Source organism: Erpetoichthys calabaricus, chromosome 4 (genome assembly GCF_900747795.2).
Source record: "Erpetoichthys calabaricus chromosome 4, fErpCal1.3, whole genome shotgun sequence".
NCBI lineage: Eukaryota > Metazoa > Chordata > Cladistia > Polypteriformes > Polypteridae > Erpetoichthys > Erpetoichthys calabaricus.
The window spans coordinates 200,486,589-200,503,375 of record NC_041397.2 but is presented as its reverse complement, the minus strand read 5'-3'; the positions used below and the strand labels follow the sequence as shown (position 1 = coordinate 200,503,375).

Genomic DNA, 16,787 nt, shown 5'->3' with positions numbered 1-16,787 from the left:
GCGGTTTGTAATCAGTGACTGTGTGTTTTTTTTCTCCGATATTGCCAGTTCCCACATGTTGCTGTATGCCATTTCTTTTGTACTCCAGGACATGCAGAGGATAGAATGGTACAGAGCAGTAAGTTCAGAGCTATATGCAATCATCAGATTCAAAGGTTAACTGTTCACACACCGCAAAGATCGTCTTTCCTACATTTACAACGTGTGTACCTGTTACAATGTACACGCTTCTCTCTATGCTGTGGTTCCTATTGCACACCTGAAAGAAAGAGACAATATATGTGAAAACAATATCGCACTAATGCAATATTATTTGAAAACGAACAGCGTCAGATCGGGTGTGGATTAATGCTGGCGCTATTACTGAAAGAAAAAAAAGATCAACATGTGCGTTGATCCTGCAGCACTGAATAAGCTCACGCGCTCTAACATCCCCCCACCCCCGATCTGACTCTAAGAAACAGTGCAAGTACAGACGCAAACCAAGTGTAATCAAGAGTCCCCGGTTTGATCCTCACTCACTCCTATATTTGCCGTTTTCAGTAGTAAGTTGCTCTTTTTGTTAATATTATACAGTACACACATACACTTGGTTTGCGTCTGTACTTGCGCTGTTACTTAGAGTCAGATCGGGGGTGGGGGGATGTTAGAGCACGTGAGCTTATTCAGTGCAGCAGGATCAACACACATGATGATCTTTTTTTTCTTTCAGTACATGTGCCTTCCCTGTTTATTTATATATCTAGTGACTTTTCTGCCTATCTGTCTCTCTATTACGCAGTGCTCTGTCTGTCTGTGTGTTATGGATCTTAAAAATAACAGTTATAAGGACACTAGTTCATATTAATTCCAGTCTCAATTGTTAAAAAATATTTTAAAAGGAGCATCCCACATGAAAATATAACGATCTCATTAACTGACAGTACATACCAATTTATAAATTTTATGTCCGTTTGAGGTTAAAAAGAAAAAAAAAAAAAAAAAAAAAACACTTTCTCCTCAACGGGGAATCAAACTCAGATCTCTGATGGACAGTAAGCCTGTTGCGCTCTGAGAGAGCAAATCTTACCGCTATGCCACGGAAGCTATTGTATTGTTCTTGTACCTTTTGTGAAAGTGTTTATTTGATGTTTGGACTTCACACATTCTATAGTTTATGCTTACATTTTGTAACATTTATTACTAAAATATGAAAACGTTTCTGTTTTAACAATGTGTTTACACAGATTACTGTAGAAACAGAACACACATGAAATGCGTGTGTTCCAAATAACAATCTATTATTTCCACTCTAAAACTCCACTTCACTCCCAGATAAGCAATCAAGGCATGAGCTGGGAGATGCTCGTGCATGTTCTAAGTCGGTGGGGGGAGGGAATAGCCAGCTGCTTGTAGGTTGTTTTTATTGGCACATTTAGAGGACAAAGGACGCTGGCGGAGAGGTGCGAATGGTTTAAGGTGGGCAGGATCTACGAGTTTTTTCGTAGACTCTGGTAATTCTAGTGTTAAGTGAAAGAATTCTGCTATATCAACATTATTGATAGATAAGGTTCTCAATGTGGCCTTCTATGCTCAAGTGTAAAGAGATTCAATTTACTCAAGTTTGTTGCAGAAGCACATGCCTTTTGATCCAGGGATGCATTTGGTTGCTTTTCTTTGTAGAGCTTCTAGAATTAATGTGAGTTTTGAATTACCTTGTTAGGCTCATTATTTATAAACAGATTCAGCCTCTGACTAAAATCAGACATAAACCTACCATAAAACAAGAATTCCTAGTTATAAAATACAGCATATTACATATTCCTGAAAACACATCAAAAGGTTTATGCCTAATGGTTTAATTCAAAAATAGTATATATTTTTTTCCTTGCTTTCATAAAATACATTACCTGTTTCTTCTGTTTTGGCTCCTTTGGGGTGATGTACATGCAACTGAATGCTGACAAATTCAACCATTTCCTCCTTCAGGTGATCCTGAGGTCTTCGCTGAGACCAAACATACATAATAGTGGGTAGGATCTCTTCACCAAGTGCACACACTCTCCTGCGGCAATTTCTTGCAGATGTTCTTAGAAATACATTTAAAGCTCCAACTATATGTTCCAAAACCGCCAAAATATTTTCATTTCTGCATTTAAAAAACAACATGTCAGAGGTGCATTACTTCAGTAAAAAATGTAAATAAAGCAAATAAATAAAACATTTTGAAAAATTTAATCAGATGAACAAGTGGCAATTTTTTTGTTAATTTAATACTGTGTAAGATAGACATTTCTAGGATGACACCATAATTATTCTTTTTAGTTTTTGTGTAGTACCAATCTACTCTTTATATATAAAATCCCAAGCCTAAAAGTGCAATGATTTTGGGCAACGATTTTATGTGACGTCAAAAGCACCTACATTGATGGATTAAAGGCCAGAAGTCCACATGACCATCATCATCAAATTAATCCATGTGAACCCTGAATACAATGAGGACTGATTGAGGTCATTTATGTTAGGTAGAATGCCTAGAGGGGGCTGGGCAGTCTCGTGGCCTGGAACCCCTGAGATTTGATTTTTTTCTCCAGCCGTCTGGAGTTTTTATTTTTTCTGTCCTCCCTGGCCATCGGACTTTACTTTTATTCTATGCTAATTAGTGATCCCTAATTTTAATTATTTATTTTGTCTTTTTTCATCATGTAAAGCACTTTGACCTACATTGTTTGTATGAAAATGTGCTATAGAAATAAATGTTGTTGTTGTAGTTGTTTTTATGTCACGTTTTTTGTCAATCTTTAAATCAGGCTTATTTTAAAACCTACATATATATGTTTGGTATCAATCTTTTCAGAATTTATCGAACTTTAATGTGATGTTGTTAGATTTGCAGATTCTTATTCCGTTTCTAAATTATAAACTAAAAAAATATCAAGAACTTATGTCCCACGAGACGAGACTTTGTGCCAAGAAATTTAACCATGCCCGGGGCCGGAAATAGAAGACAAAGAGTAGGACAGCTGCTGTACAGGCTTTTAAATGTTCGAAGTCCCGCGCGAGATGCAGATCACGCGGCGCAGGAACAGCAGCAGAAGAGGAGGTAAAAAAAAACCAAAAAACTGTATTCATTTCCCAGTGTATCACCGTTTAAGAGGGGGTTTCAGAGGAGTGACCGCGTCCTCCTAGGGGTGCGTTCAGCCCATTGATTTCCTGTACTTAGTTTGTCTAATTCAGGTTTACAGGGGCCACAGTCTATTCTGGCATCATCGAGTGCAAGGCAGAAACTAATCTTTGATAGAGGACCAGTACATTGCAGGACACAATCAAAATCTTTCCACAGTTATTCACACCACACTGATTCAGAGATACCAGTTCAAGGATCCTGAATTTCTTTGAAATGTAAGAGGAAAACCAGGTGGTGTTTAATTTACAGAACAGCAGACAAGACATGTCATTAGTCAGGTGACAAAATGATTCATCAGAATTTTTTTAAAATAATTTTTTTACGTAACAAATCTTTTAGGCAAGAAGAACACATACTTTTTGGTCTTCCTAGTTTTTCAATAGTGTAAAGGTTTATAATGCAAGTCATGGGTCCACAATGAAAGAATGAACAGAATGACATTGGTAGCACTTTCAATGGCATACTATTCTGTAATCTGGACAACGGATAAGGAAAAAATAGATGGATATATTTCAAATTTAAAATAAATTTTACATATATCACCTTTTATCTGTATATACTACAGCAACTTTTGTTAAAGCATTGGAGTATTAAAAAAACTGTAAGAAGAAGCCATTCAGCCCAACAACCTCCTCCATTCTACTCACCGAGACTCTCCAAAATAACATTAAGTCTACACTTGAAGGTCCGTAAAGTCCTACTCCTCAACACAACATCTTAGTAATGTATTCCATGTGTCTATGGTTCTTTCATAAAGAAAAACTTTCAAACCTATGTATGAAACCTGCCTTTTACAAGTGTGTTCCAGTGTTCCTCTTGTGGAATATATTACAAAATAACCACTGAGATCCACTATGCTAATTCCTTTCATTCTTTTAAACACTTAAGTTATGTCACCTCTTAACCTACATTTGTGTAAGATGAAAAGATTCAACTCTTTCAATCTCCGCTCATGGCTCATACTTCTTAGTCCCAGAATCAACCTAGCTGCTAATCTCCATACTTTTTCTAACAGTACTATCGCCTTTTTTTTGTAATATAGACACTAAAATGGTACACAGTACCCCAGGTGAAGCCTCTCTAGCATATTATAAATCTTAAGCATCACCTCCCTTGACTTGCAGTCCACACATGATATTTACTCTTACATCCTATTAGCCTTCTTGATCACTCCTGTACACTGTCTGGATGTAGATAGTGATGAGTTCAGCGTGACTCATAGATCATTCCCATAAGTTATATTTTAAAGTTTCAGACCTCCCATTGTGTATTTAAATGTAACATTTCTACTTCCTATGTGTAATGTCTTACATTTACTTTCATTAAGTTTGATCTACCACAAATCTGCCTGAGGCTATATGCTATCCAAGTGCCTCTGTAACAATTTAGCTTATTCTACATTATCTGGTGTTCTGCCTAGTTTGATACCATCTACAAACTGAAACAGCTTATTGATTATGTTCTTGTCCAGATCAATTATGTATATTAAAAACAGCAGAAGCCTCAGTACTGCTCCTGAGGGACACCACATTTAACATCACCTAATTCTGACAAAAATTTCCTCACCATTAACTAACCTTTCGTGTGGTGCAAGCATCTCTCTTATTTAATGCTTTTGTTGCATCGTCAATGAATTGTAGCACATTACTGAAGCATGACCTTATATGCCCAAACACATGTTGAATATTTGCTGATACGCCTGTTCTAGATGTGCTGCCAAATCGTTTCCTAAATAACTGCTTCCCTTAAATTACATGTGATCTACATTAAGCTTACTAGCCTGTACTTACTTGAATCAGCTTGATTAACCTTGTTATACAACAGGATGATATTTACTAGCCTCCAGTCTTTAGGAATTTCCCCAGTGTGCAGAGAACTTTGAAAAATTTGTACTCACTAACTTTCTTAACCACTCAAGAACAAATGTTAGCTGATCCTGGAAATTTGTTAGATTTTACCCCAGACCTCGGCATTGTCCTGCCTTTTGGCCGAATGCGGCCCATGGTCTGGTTCTGTGTGGCCTGTGGAAGGTGCAGACGGCAAGTACTTGACTTGGTGTGTCAATCTGGATCACATTTAGATGTGACCATACAGATGCAGATCAAAATTGATATGTATGGGTAATTCCGGGAAACTACATCAGAAAGGACGGGATATAAAAGAGGGAAACTGTGGGAGATTGCATCAGAGAATGGGGTGATGCAGAGATTGTTCATGTTTTATTGAATAAAGGAAGACGTTACCTGTTGTTAATCTGCATTAGGTCTGCATTTTGTGCCAAGGCTCAGCAAAAATAAGCGGTAAAAAAATGAAAAGTTTATACAGAAAACAGATCATTCAACAAATCCTGGACTCCTAAGTATTTTTTAAAGAACTACAACTTGAACTGTCACTTTGAGACCAAGCACACCAAAAAATACATGAACAATTAGTTACATTTTGTTTCTGTTGTGGGATACAAAATCTGTACATTTTGGTTTACAATTTCATTATATTTTCTTCAAGACAAGACAACAGATGAATTTAAACACTGGACACATCAAAGCATATCTTCTTCCCAATTGTGCCTAACTTTTAAAACAGCTGTTCAAGCAAAAGAGGAAGCCATGACAATGCCTCAGGCTATCAATTACTTTACAACCTGAGAAATGATGGACATCTGGGACAATAAGTTGCTAAATGGGTTTAGAGCCTGGGAAGGGAAGACATGCCAGTAGGTACTAAGGAACATCAAAAAAAAGTTTTATTGCTTGGGAAAACGGATAGTGAATTCATTCATCATATTGACAGCCAGCCAATCAGAATATCTAACAATCACATCTTGCAAAACCCCCCAGTAGAACTTTATAATAAATATGCATCGTATGAAGAGCGACATACTGTAGGAGGGAGGGAGGAAGAAGAAGGGACAAAGACGTCAGGAGAAGGGAACAGAGCAACGTCAAAAGAGGGCGCCAGCAACGTACTTCTGTTTCCATCTAATCATCAGAAAAGCATCTCATGAATATCCTTGTCATCTTTACTTTTCATAAGCTTTTTTCTAAAGACTATATATATCCAGACTTTACTATCAGTCCTATTTTCTATTATTTCTTGTTCTACTGGTATTATTATTACTGTAATAAATACCATGCTGCTTTTAACTTTCTATGCTTTGTCTTAATGTCTAGAGTGATTGAAGTAATAAGGTAGATTTCTTTGAGCACCTGGTGTAGGTGGAGATTTGCCATTACCTCTGTGCTGCAAGGTTTATTAAGGCTGCGGGTGAGAGTTCCACCCAAAAGTAAGGAGCAGTACATAAAGTAAGGCACTCATGGCTGATAAATAGCCTGTACTTAAGGATGCTGAGCCTCTGTATGTTTAAATCTATTCTTGGAGACCAAAAGTAATATTTAGGTCTGAGATATCTTTAAAACACTGTATGTTGTTCGTGCCAATAATAAGTACTGTAAGTCTCTGTAAGGGCTGAGAGAGTGACAAGTTGTGTTATTCCTAAGGCACTTGTGTGGTTTAAAGTGCTAGAGATTAACCAGCTGTGTGTGTGTCACTCATAGGGCACTGTTGAGTTTCTGTGTGTATGCGTATAGCTATGTATGCGTGTGTTAATCTTAAGATGCAACAGTAGACCAACCCGCTATCGAATCTGATGAGTACACTTACCCCTAGGAAAAGGGTAAGTAGAGGGATATACCACGATAATACAGTTTCTTTTTCCAAATTAAGCACAGGCAGTTGAAATGACTTGTTCAGGGCCACGCAGTGTCAGTGGCAGGATTTGAACACACAACCACAAGATTTGAAGTCCAAAACCTTAACCACTGCGCCACACTGCCTGCCAATTAGGAAAATAGGAACACAAGTGTGACAAGATGTCCTAAACTTGCTTTAAATGGACTCTTGTAATGCCAAGTATACAAACATACATCTCACTTTGCAAATACAGAGAACCAAATGGTGTGAACCAGCAGATTCATTGTTTCAGAGAGAGGAAAGAATCTGCTTTGTCCCTCCCATGTCTGAGGTTCAACTAAAGAATTTTCACAGAGAGGTTGAGTAATGTGATTCCTTGGCTGATTCTGACTTTAAAGTGAAAGCAATTAGAGTTTTAATTGTAAAATACCTTGGCTACTTAATATACAATTACCTATATTCTCAATAATATCTTAGACATAATTCTGCAAATTGCATTTTATTAATAAAATCACAACTAATCCAGTTCCAAACAGTCTTGTAAATAGTACCTTAACTTTCAGAATCTGCTGAACATTGATTACAAAATAATTTTATTGATTTAAAGATGTGTATTTGAAAATAAATAAGTAATGATATTTTTATACTATATATAAACCTTTTTTTTCATTTTGTTACCAATGTTTGACTCTTTTTAATCTAGGTAATCTTAAAATGTAACATACCTGAGCTATAAGATCAGGGTTAGTGTTATTGACAAAGAGACTAAAAAGTCTTACAGGTTTCACAATAAAACACAGAAATTTCAGAATTTCAAAAACAAAAATGGTCTTCACATAAATGTTATTTTTTTAAAATTCAGTGTATTTGAATGTTTACACAGATTATGTACATACCTTGCCTCTGGTAATGATTTTGAAAAAAAGTTAAAAAGACTATGAGTCACTCCTTCTGTCTGTAAACAACATCCTCTCACTAAAGTGAAGATTATTCTGGCCAGCAGAACCCGATCAATATCCTTGCAACTTTTCCGATACAATTTACAGTATAGTTCTAGCAGATCTAGGGGGAAAAAATACACCCAATAGCCTTTTAAAAAGAAATTTCATAAAATTCAATAGTGCAAAAAAAAAAAATCAATAGTACTTCATAATTTATTACATTACTGTAAAAAAACTAAACAAAATATAAACATAAATAACACTGGCAAGGAAAGCACATACCTGCCCACTGCTTTTGATTAATTTCACACCAGTATTTCCTGACAGATAAAATATCCTTTAACAAAATGCTGCTATAGTCTGCACCATAGGCACTACAGGTATATGAATTCTGTAGAATATTCATCACGTGACTTAGCAGTTCTGCACATTTAAGCCGGGGACCCCCTTTAACAGAAGCAATAAATTATTAAACACATATAATCAGGAGTATAATGCACTGAAAATTAATCACATTATTTTTTTAATTTTAAGACAATACACAACTGGCTCAATCTATGGTGATCATGTGATATACAAACTATTAAAAAAGCTAATAAATATATATACAGTACGTAATATACTAATAAGACGTCACATGGAATACTGTATGCAGTCCTGGTTTCTGTATTACAAACAGATGCAGCAGCACTAAAATGCAGAGAAAAGTAACTGGACTGTTTTCAGAACTGTGAGGTATGACCCATTAGAATACACTAAGGCCGCATTTTTTTCAGTTTTAACTAATGTAGTTTTGGAAAATACATGACTAAAGTTTTAAAATTTCTGAAATGAATTATTATGGTGGATTCTCACTGTTCTTTTTTTATTAGTTCTGCAACAAAAATACAAAGCACAGCTGAAGATGTTTTAAATTTGCTCTTAACACAAATATTAGAAAGTTTTCCTCACCCAGAGAACCACGGACCTGTGGATTAAATTACCATGTATGGTAGTTAGTAGTACTTTAGGCACCTTTGAAACTCGATCTGATAAATTTTAAATTATGTTGCAAGCTATATTGAGCTGAATGGCCTGTTTTCTTCAAAACTGTTCTAATGTGTCACATTTGGATGGTTAAATGTAAAATATATTGTGAAATAAAATTGTCATAGCAAAAGATTTTTTACATGCAAAAACTACTTTTGTTGGAATTTTTTCATACATACATCATAAAAAAGTTACGTATGGCGTTGCTGACTGTTTAATTGTTTAAGTTACAGATGCTATGGATCTTGGGCAGAACCTCATCCACATTAGGTTTACAAAAAACTTTCCCAACAGACTTATTAAGAAATAGTCAGTACCTACAAAAGAGCTTGGTAGGTATGAGGATTTTATTGACTTTTATAAAAGTAACCAGCTTCAATTTTGAATGATTTGTGATATACTTCTTTCCCTTTCTTTTCATGTCATTGTTGAGAGTGTTTTACATATAAATCATAATGACAAAATCGAAAAAACTTACTCTTGTTTGCGCATCTAATAAAATATTTAACCAGACTGCTGATTTCCTGCATCTTCTTCTGCCTGTTGGCTTGGGTTGTGGCAGAAACATTTGCTTTTCCTGACTGAATGCATTCTGTTTCTTTCTGGATGTACCGCTGAAGGACCCTGGGTCACATGAAAAAGTAAAAATAAAGAAATTTCATTCATTAACAGAATATAACATCTCAGTGTTCACTGTTGTACCTTCAGCAAGTCACTTAGACTGCCTGTGCTTAAAATGACAAAACATTCTATATATAAAAACTTGTATGTATACCAAGTCACATCTGGGAAAGACATCTGACAAATATTTAATGAAGTAAAAAATAAAAAACGTGTTGCGTTTGATGGGTTTTCTCCAGTATGTATTTCTGTATTTGCTATGTCTTTGTTTGAATAAAATGTGTTTAGTTTTTTCAAAAAAAAAAAACACATAGCTTTTATAACTTATATCAGTCCATTTGGTATGTCCAATTAGTTCTTCCTTTATGCTGGCACAATTTACTTCAAAATGCATTTTCATGACAGCTTCATTACTTGTCAATCAAGACAAAGAATACTTCTTTCTCAATTACATTTGCCCAATTGTAGGTGTAATGATACTAAAGACTGTTAGCGCTATTTGCATTTCAACTGGAAAAGATGTGAAGGCAGCTAAGAGTTGGGATACTTCATTTTGAGACAAATACTGGTGATATATTGGAAATGTTCAGATAATTACTCTTCAAAATGTTGACACTGATAAAGAAGACTGGCTAAGCACTGCATCTGCACAGAACGTTCACATGAAGAATTCACATAGACATGCATTAATGTTGAATTTCTGTAGCTGGAAATTCCATTGGTGATATGCTTCTAGACTGTGCTTAAGAAACAAGTGTTGTGGGACAGGGAGCCCTGCATTCCATGAGCCTCTAGAACAGTGGTTCTCAACCTTCCTAATGCCGCGACCCTTTAATACACTTCGTCATGTTGTGGTGACCCCCAACCATAAAATTATTCTTGTTGCTACTTCACAACTGTAATTTTGCTACTGTTATGAATCGTAATGTAAATATCTGATATGCAGGATGTATTTTCATTCACAAATTGAACATCATTAAAGCATAGTGATTAATCACAAAAACAATATGTAATTATATATTGTGAAATATTTATTTCTAATTACAAATAAATGAAATTTTGTCTTGAAGCATGGTGTAGCATGGGTAACAGTCTTAATATAACAACAGTAAACTACATTGCTACATTTTGCAACAGTATGCGTAAAAAGCCAACGTCAGTGTGAAGGTTGAGATTGCTTCTTTCTCACCAGATCAGAAATTCTCGGGGCAGTCTTTGCAAGAGCACAACGAAGATCATCTTCCACAACAAGTCTACTTCTGTATTTAGACTTGATAACCAACAAGCTGGAAAACCCCGTTTCACAAAGATATGTAGTTGGAAATGGAAGAAGAAGGCGCAACACAGTCTCAGACAAAACAGGATATGACTGCAAACACTTGATCCAGAATTTTGTAACTGGCATTGTAGAGAAATCAGTTCTCGCTGCATCTCTGTTAATAAGTTCAATGAACTCCTCTTGTGCTGTCTCAGGAACATCTTCAACTTTGACTGTGAATGGGCTTCTGGCAAGTGCAAATGAGGTGTCAGGTAAATTTGGAAAGTAAGATGAAATTTCGTCTGCAAGCATGTTCAAGTGTTCTTTCACAGAAATTATTATCGTAATCCTTTTGTCTGGTTCAATGTCATGTTCCTCAAAGAAAGCAGATAAGGTAGGCAACATGTAAATTTTATTTTCATCCAATTTTTTTTGCCAAAGCTGAAGTTTCATTTGGAATGATCAGATCTTTTCAGACAAATCGAGGCATGTTGCATTTGGTCCTTGCAGTGATAAATTTAACTCATTCAAGATGGCAAAGATGTCAACCAAGTAAGCTATTTTCTGCAGTTCACTTTTATCGCTGAAAAGTGCCTCGAACTGCGGTCTTGCTTTCTGATTAAAAAACGTTTTGAGTTCATCACGAAGCTCAAAAACACGTTTTAAACTTTTCCTCTCGACAACCATCTCACTTCAGTGTGAAATAGCAGAGCATTGTTCGGCGCATCCAACTCGTTGCACAGCTGCGAAAACAGTCGACTGTTTAAAGTGCACGCCTTTACAAAATTGATAGAACTTATGACGTTTTTCATTACTTCTTGTAACTCTTGTGGCAGCGTCTTCGTTGCTAATATTTGCCGATGAATCATACAGTGAGTTCCGATGACTTTTGGTGACTCATTCAGTACCAAACGTTGAAATCCAGATCGACATCCTAGCATAGCTGGAGCACCATCTGTGCAAACACCACAAACCTTTTCCCAAGAGATCTTATGCTCTTTCAGAAATTAACCAACTGTGTCAAATACATCACGTGCAGTAGTTGTCGTTTCAAGAGGTTTGCAAAAAAGAAACTCATCTTTAAAGTCGCCATCACTAATATACCTCATGTAAACCAGTAACTGTGAACAGTTTGCAACGTCTGTAGATTCATCAAGCTGGATGCTAAATATTGGAAGTGGAGCAGATTTAATTTCCTGGATTACCTGATCAAGAATATCAGCAGACATGTCATCTATTCTTCTGCGGACAGTGTCGTTAGATAAGGACATTGCACTCAATTTCGTAACAAATTCGTCTCCGATCATAACTCGAACAATGTCTTTGGCCGCTGGCAACAGTAAATCCTCAGCAATGGTGTGAGGTTTCATAGCTCTGGCGATTCTGAGTGCCACCAAATATGAAGCTTCAACGGCTGCTACGTTTTGTTTGTGGTACTTACCACCAGTGTCAAGTCTGGCTTTCTTGAGTCCATCAGCTTTGCTTCTAAAATAGTTGGTATCCTTGCCAGCAAAGCTCGGATGCTTGCTATCAAAATGGCGTCTTAGTTTGTTCGGCTTCATAGATTCGGCTGATAGAACTTCACAACAAATAACACATTGCGGTTTCTCAATTCCTGCTGTAATTATTGAGGTAAAACCATACTGTAAAAAATCCTCACTATATTTTCTTTTCTTAATGTTCTTCTCTACACGATCCATTGTCACGAGAGACAGGCGCATACGCACACACAGGCGCGCAAGAGAGAGGCACACTCACACAGGCGCGTGCTAGAGAGAGGCACACACACACAGGTGCGCGCTACAGAGAGGCACACACACAGGAGTGCGCTAGAGAGAGACACACAGAGAGAGACGGATAGAGGAGTGGTGTCTCGGTTCCCAAGACCATCGGAAATATGTGTTTTCTGATGGTCTTTTGCAACCCCTGTGACAGGGTCGTTCGACCCCCAAAGGGGTCGCGACCCACAGGTTGAGAACCGCTGCTCTAGAACATTCAACAAGAGAGGTGGAGACTTTTCTATAAAGAATAAATAGCAGCCGCAAGAAGGAATTATAGTTTTTACTTGTTTTGTCTTGGAGTATGAGAGAGCAAGTGACAGTGAGCATGGGCAATTAGAGATACTGGCTTTATCGTGTTTAGGTGGGGGGGGGGGTAGACAGAGATCAGCTGTTTCTGGTCCTTGGTGCATGTTTGTTGTTTTATAAGGCGTTTACCATGGACTCTAACAATGAGGAAAAGTAACTTAGTCAATAGGCTTTTAAAGTTTCAGTTTATCCATCCATCCATTTTCCAACCCGCTGGATCCAAACACAGGGTCACGGGGATCTGCTGGAGCAAATCCCAGCCAACACAGTGCACAAGGCAGGAACTAATCCCGGGCAGGGCGCCAACCCACCGCAGAACACACACACACACACACACACACACTAAAGCCAATTTAGAATCACCAATCCACCTAACCTGCATGTCTTTGGACTGTGAGAGGAAACCCACGAAGACACAGGGAGAACATGCAAACTCCATGCAGGGAGGACCCGGGAAGCAAACCCAGGTCTCCTAACTGCAAGGCAGCAGCGCTACCACTGCACCACCGTGCCGCCCAGTTTCAGTTTCTTATTGCTTAATTAAATTCATCCATTTCTTGATACAGCTACAATATTGGGACAGTGATAACAGCAAGATCAAAAGCTCTTTCATCTGAGCAACAAAATCCTGCATTAGGTGAACCCTATAAAGGGAAGCATCTACACACCCACCTTGTTTAAATTCTAATACTGACAGTCTGTTCAGCAAGTCCTTGCCAAGACAGTGGCCCAAATAACAGCCATAAACAAAGAGCCTTAGTATGTTGTGCCTTCATTTTTTAAACATGCAGTGACGTGACCCTGTCTTAAAAAGGCAGAATTTGATGCTGGTGTGTTAGCAATTGGGATAATCGGGCAAAAATTAGCTATTTTTGGCTGAAATATTAGATTTATTTATAATCAATTCGTTGATCATCTTAACTCCAGTAATTTATTTGAGATCTATCCATTTGGCTTTAGGTGTTTTCAGGGTGTCAAGACTGACCTCTCGAAAGTATTTAATGACATCTCTCTTATTACCAACTCAGGTGGGGCAGCAGTCCTTTCCCTCCTTGACCTTTCCTTAGCCTTGTGATACTACTGACCATGAGATCTTGCTGTTGTGGCTTGAGCATCTGGTGGAGCTTAACGGGGCTGCTCTTAACTGGTTCAGGTCATATCTTACTGAAAGACGCATTTCAGTGACTTTCAATTCCTCTTTTCGTCTACTGCTCCTGTTAAATATGGTGTCCCTCAGAGATCCATTTTGGGTCCTATTTTATTTTCAATTTATGTTCATCCTATAGTAACTATTTTTAGGAAGTTTAACATTTCTTTTAATTGTTATGCTGATGACATGCAAGTCTATATTCCTGTGTTTGATTGTGCAATAAATCGGTAGCTCAATTGTCCTGTAGAACTAAGATCCTGGATGGCTGACAATTTTCTCTATTTTAATCAAAATAAAACAGAAGTGCTGATAGCTGGTCCTCCTGCCAAAACTCAAACTAGTTATGAACTTCTTGGCTCTTATGCAGACTTTTGGAAACCCCATGTTTGGAATCTTGGGTTATTTTTTTATAGTAAATTCTTTTTTGAGAAACAGATAAATTCTATGGTCAAGAGTTGCTTTTTCCAGTTTCGTCTTTTAACCAGTGTTAAGCCCTTTTTCATCTCCTAGGGATCTTGGAAAAAGTTGCTTTCATCTTTTCTTGGCTTGATTACTGCAACCCATTGTATTCTGGAATCACCAAATCCCTTATACGCAGGTTGCAGTTGGTCCAGAATGCTGCTGCCCATTTTTTAGTCGGGGCAAGAAAGTTTGATTCTGTCTCCAATTTAGGCCTCTTTAACACTGGTTACCTGTTAGTTTCAGAACTGATTTAAAATTTTGCTGCTGGTTTTTAAATCAATATATGGTGTGACAGGTCGCCTGAACACCATCAGACAGACACCAGTAAGTACAAAACACCCACGTTTATTCAAAGCAAAGTCCCAATACAGCACACAGTGCTCCCGCACTAAACACCCCTAAACACTGGCCTTTCAAACGTCCGTGGGCCGCCTTTCTTCCTTCTGTCGCTGGAGCTTCGTCCACCTCCAGCTCCTGACTCTCGCTCCTTGGCTGTAGGAAGGCAGCCCCCTTTATAGTCACCCGGACATGCTCCAGGTGCTCACTGACGTTCTTCCAGCGGCACTTCCTGGTGTGGCGGAAGTGCCACACAAGCACCCGGAAGCACTTCGGGCGTCGCTGGAAGGTCCTTCCTCCACCTTCCCAGGTGTGGTGGAAGCGCAGATCTCCCAGGCTTTATGAGGCTTGGGGCGCCCCCTGGCAGTAGCCACGGGCCCCCACAGGTTTGAGCCTCCCTGCTACTTCCCCGTGGTCCCCTTGCTTTCCAGGGTGGTTGCCTCCTCGCAGCCCTGGGGACGTATAGATCGCCTCCCGATCCTTCCAGGCATCCCAGCTGGGTCTGGCCCCCAGCCTCCTGCCACACTGGGTATACTCCCACTTACTTATCTGAACTGTGTGTTATACACCAGCCATCCAGAGAGCTTAGATCTACTGGTCAGTTGTCTCTTGTCGTCCCTCGTATTTAAGTGCAAAACTAAGGGGAAGAGGACTTTGCCCTTTCTGTGGAATTCATTGCCTAATTACTTTAAGGAATTACCTTCCATTGAACTGTTTAAAATGAGGTGGAAGACGCATTTCTACTCTCTAGCTTTCCATGACCTTCAATGATACTGTTGGTTCCTTCCTTACAGTCATTTGCTTGTTTCAATTTACTGCTGGTCTGTATTGTGTTTTTAGTGTATATTATTCTATTTATTTTGTTTATTGTATATTTTATTCTAAAGCACTCTGTCTGCAGCATTACTGATGTTGCTGTAAATGTGGTCTATAAATAAATTGACATTGACATATTAACACTAGAATTACCAGAGCCTACGAAAAAAACTCGTAGATCCGGCCCACCTTAAATCACTTCTTAAATCCATTCGCACCTCTCCGCCAGTGTCTTTTGTCATCTAAATGTGCCGATATACACAAGCTGCAAGCAGCCGGCTATTCCATCCCCCAACCGACTTAGAAAGTGCACGAACTTCTCCCAGCTCATGCCTTGATTGATTATCTGGGAGTGAAGTGGAGTTTTAGAGTGGAAATAATAGATCGTTATTTGTTATTTTGATCGTTATAGTAATCTGTGTAAATACAATGTTAAAACAGTAACTTTTTCATATTTTAGTAATAACTGTTACAAAATGTAGGCATAAACTATAAAATGTGTGAAGCCTGAAGCCCAAAGATCAAATAAACACTTTCACAAAAGGTTCAAGAATGAAATGACAGCTTCTATGGCGTTCCGGTAAGATTTGCTGACTCAGAGCGTAACAGGCTTACCATGCCTCAGAGACCAGAGTTCGAATCCCCATTGGGGAGAAAATGTTTTTTTTTTCTTTTTTCTTTTTAATTTTCGCCACTCTGCTTGCCTGCCTGCCTGAACTCCCTGTCTATCTATATAGTAATAACAGTAATTTTATTATTATATAGCAGCTTCCCTGTCTGCCTATCATATAGTGCCTTTCCTTCCTCTCTTACGCTCTGAGTCAGCAAATCTTACCGGTACACCACGGAAGCTGTCATTTCATTCTTGAACCTTTTGTGAAAGCGTTTATTTGATCTTTGGGCTTCAGGCTTCACTCATTTTATAGTTTATGCCTGCATTTTGTAACATTTATTACTAAAATTTGAAAAAGTTACTGTTTTAACAATGTGTTTACACAGATTACTGTAGAAACTGAACATACATGAAATGCGTGTGTTCCAAATAACAATCTATTATTTCCACTCTAAAACTCCACTTCACTCCCAGATAATCAATCAAGGCATGAGCTGGGAGAAGTTCGTGCACGTTCTAAGTCGGTGGGGGGATGGAATAGCCGGCTGCTTGCAGCTTGTGTATATCAGCACATTTAGATGACAAAAGACACTGGCAAAGAGGTGTGAATGGATTTAA

At 38.1% G+C, this 16,787-nt stretch overlaps 1 protein-coding gene across 1 annotated transcript in view; it reads right to left on the bottom strand.

Annotated features, from left to right (window-relative positions):
- Window positions 1–16,787, bottom strand: part of atm (ATM serine/threonine kinase) — a 175,588-nt gene that overhangs the window by 143,198 nt on the left and 15,603 nt on the right. Inside the window, exons 4-7 of the mRNA XM_028800178.2 lie at window positions 9,305–9,450; window positions 8,080–8,244; window positions 7,753–7,918; window positions 1,890–2,128 (exon numbers count right to left, since the gene is read on the bottom strand). Of these exons, the coding sequence (XP_028656011.1) occupies window positions 1,890–2,128; window positions 7,753–7,918; window positions 8,080–8,244; window positions 9,305–9,450 (716 nt within the window). The remainder of the gene's footprint in view (window positions 1–1,889; window positions 2,129–7,752; window positions 7,919–8,079; window positions 8,245–9,304; window positions 9,451–16,787) is intronic.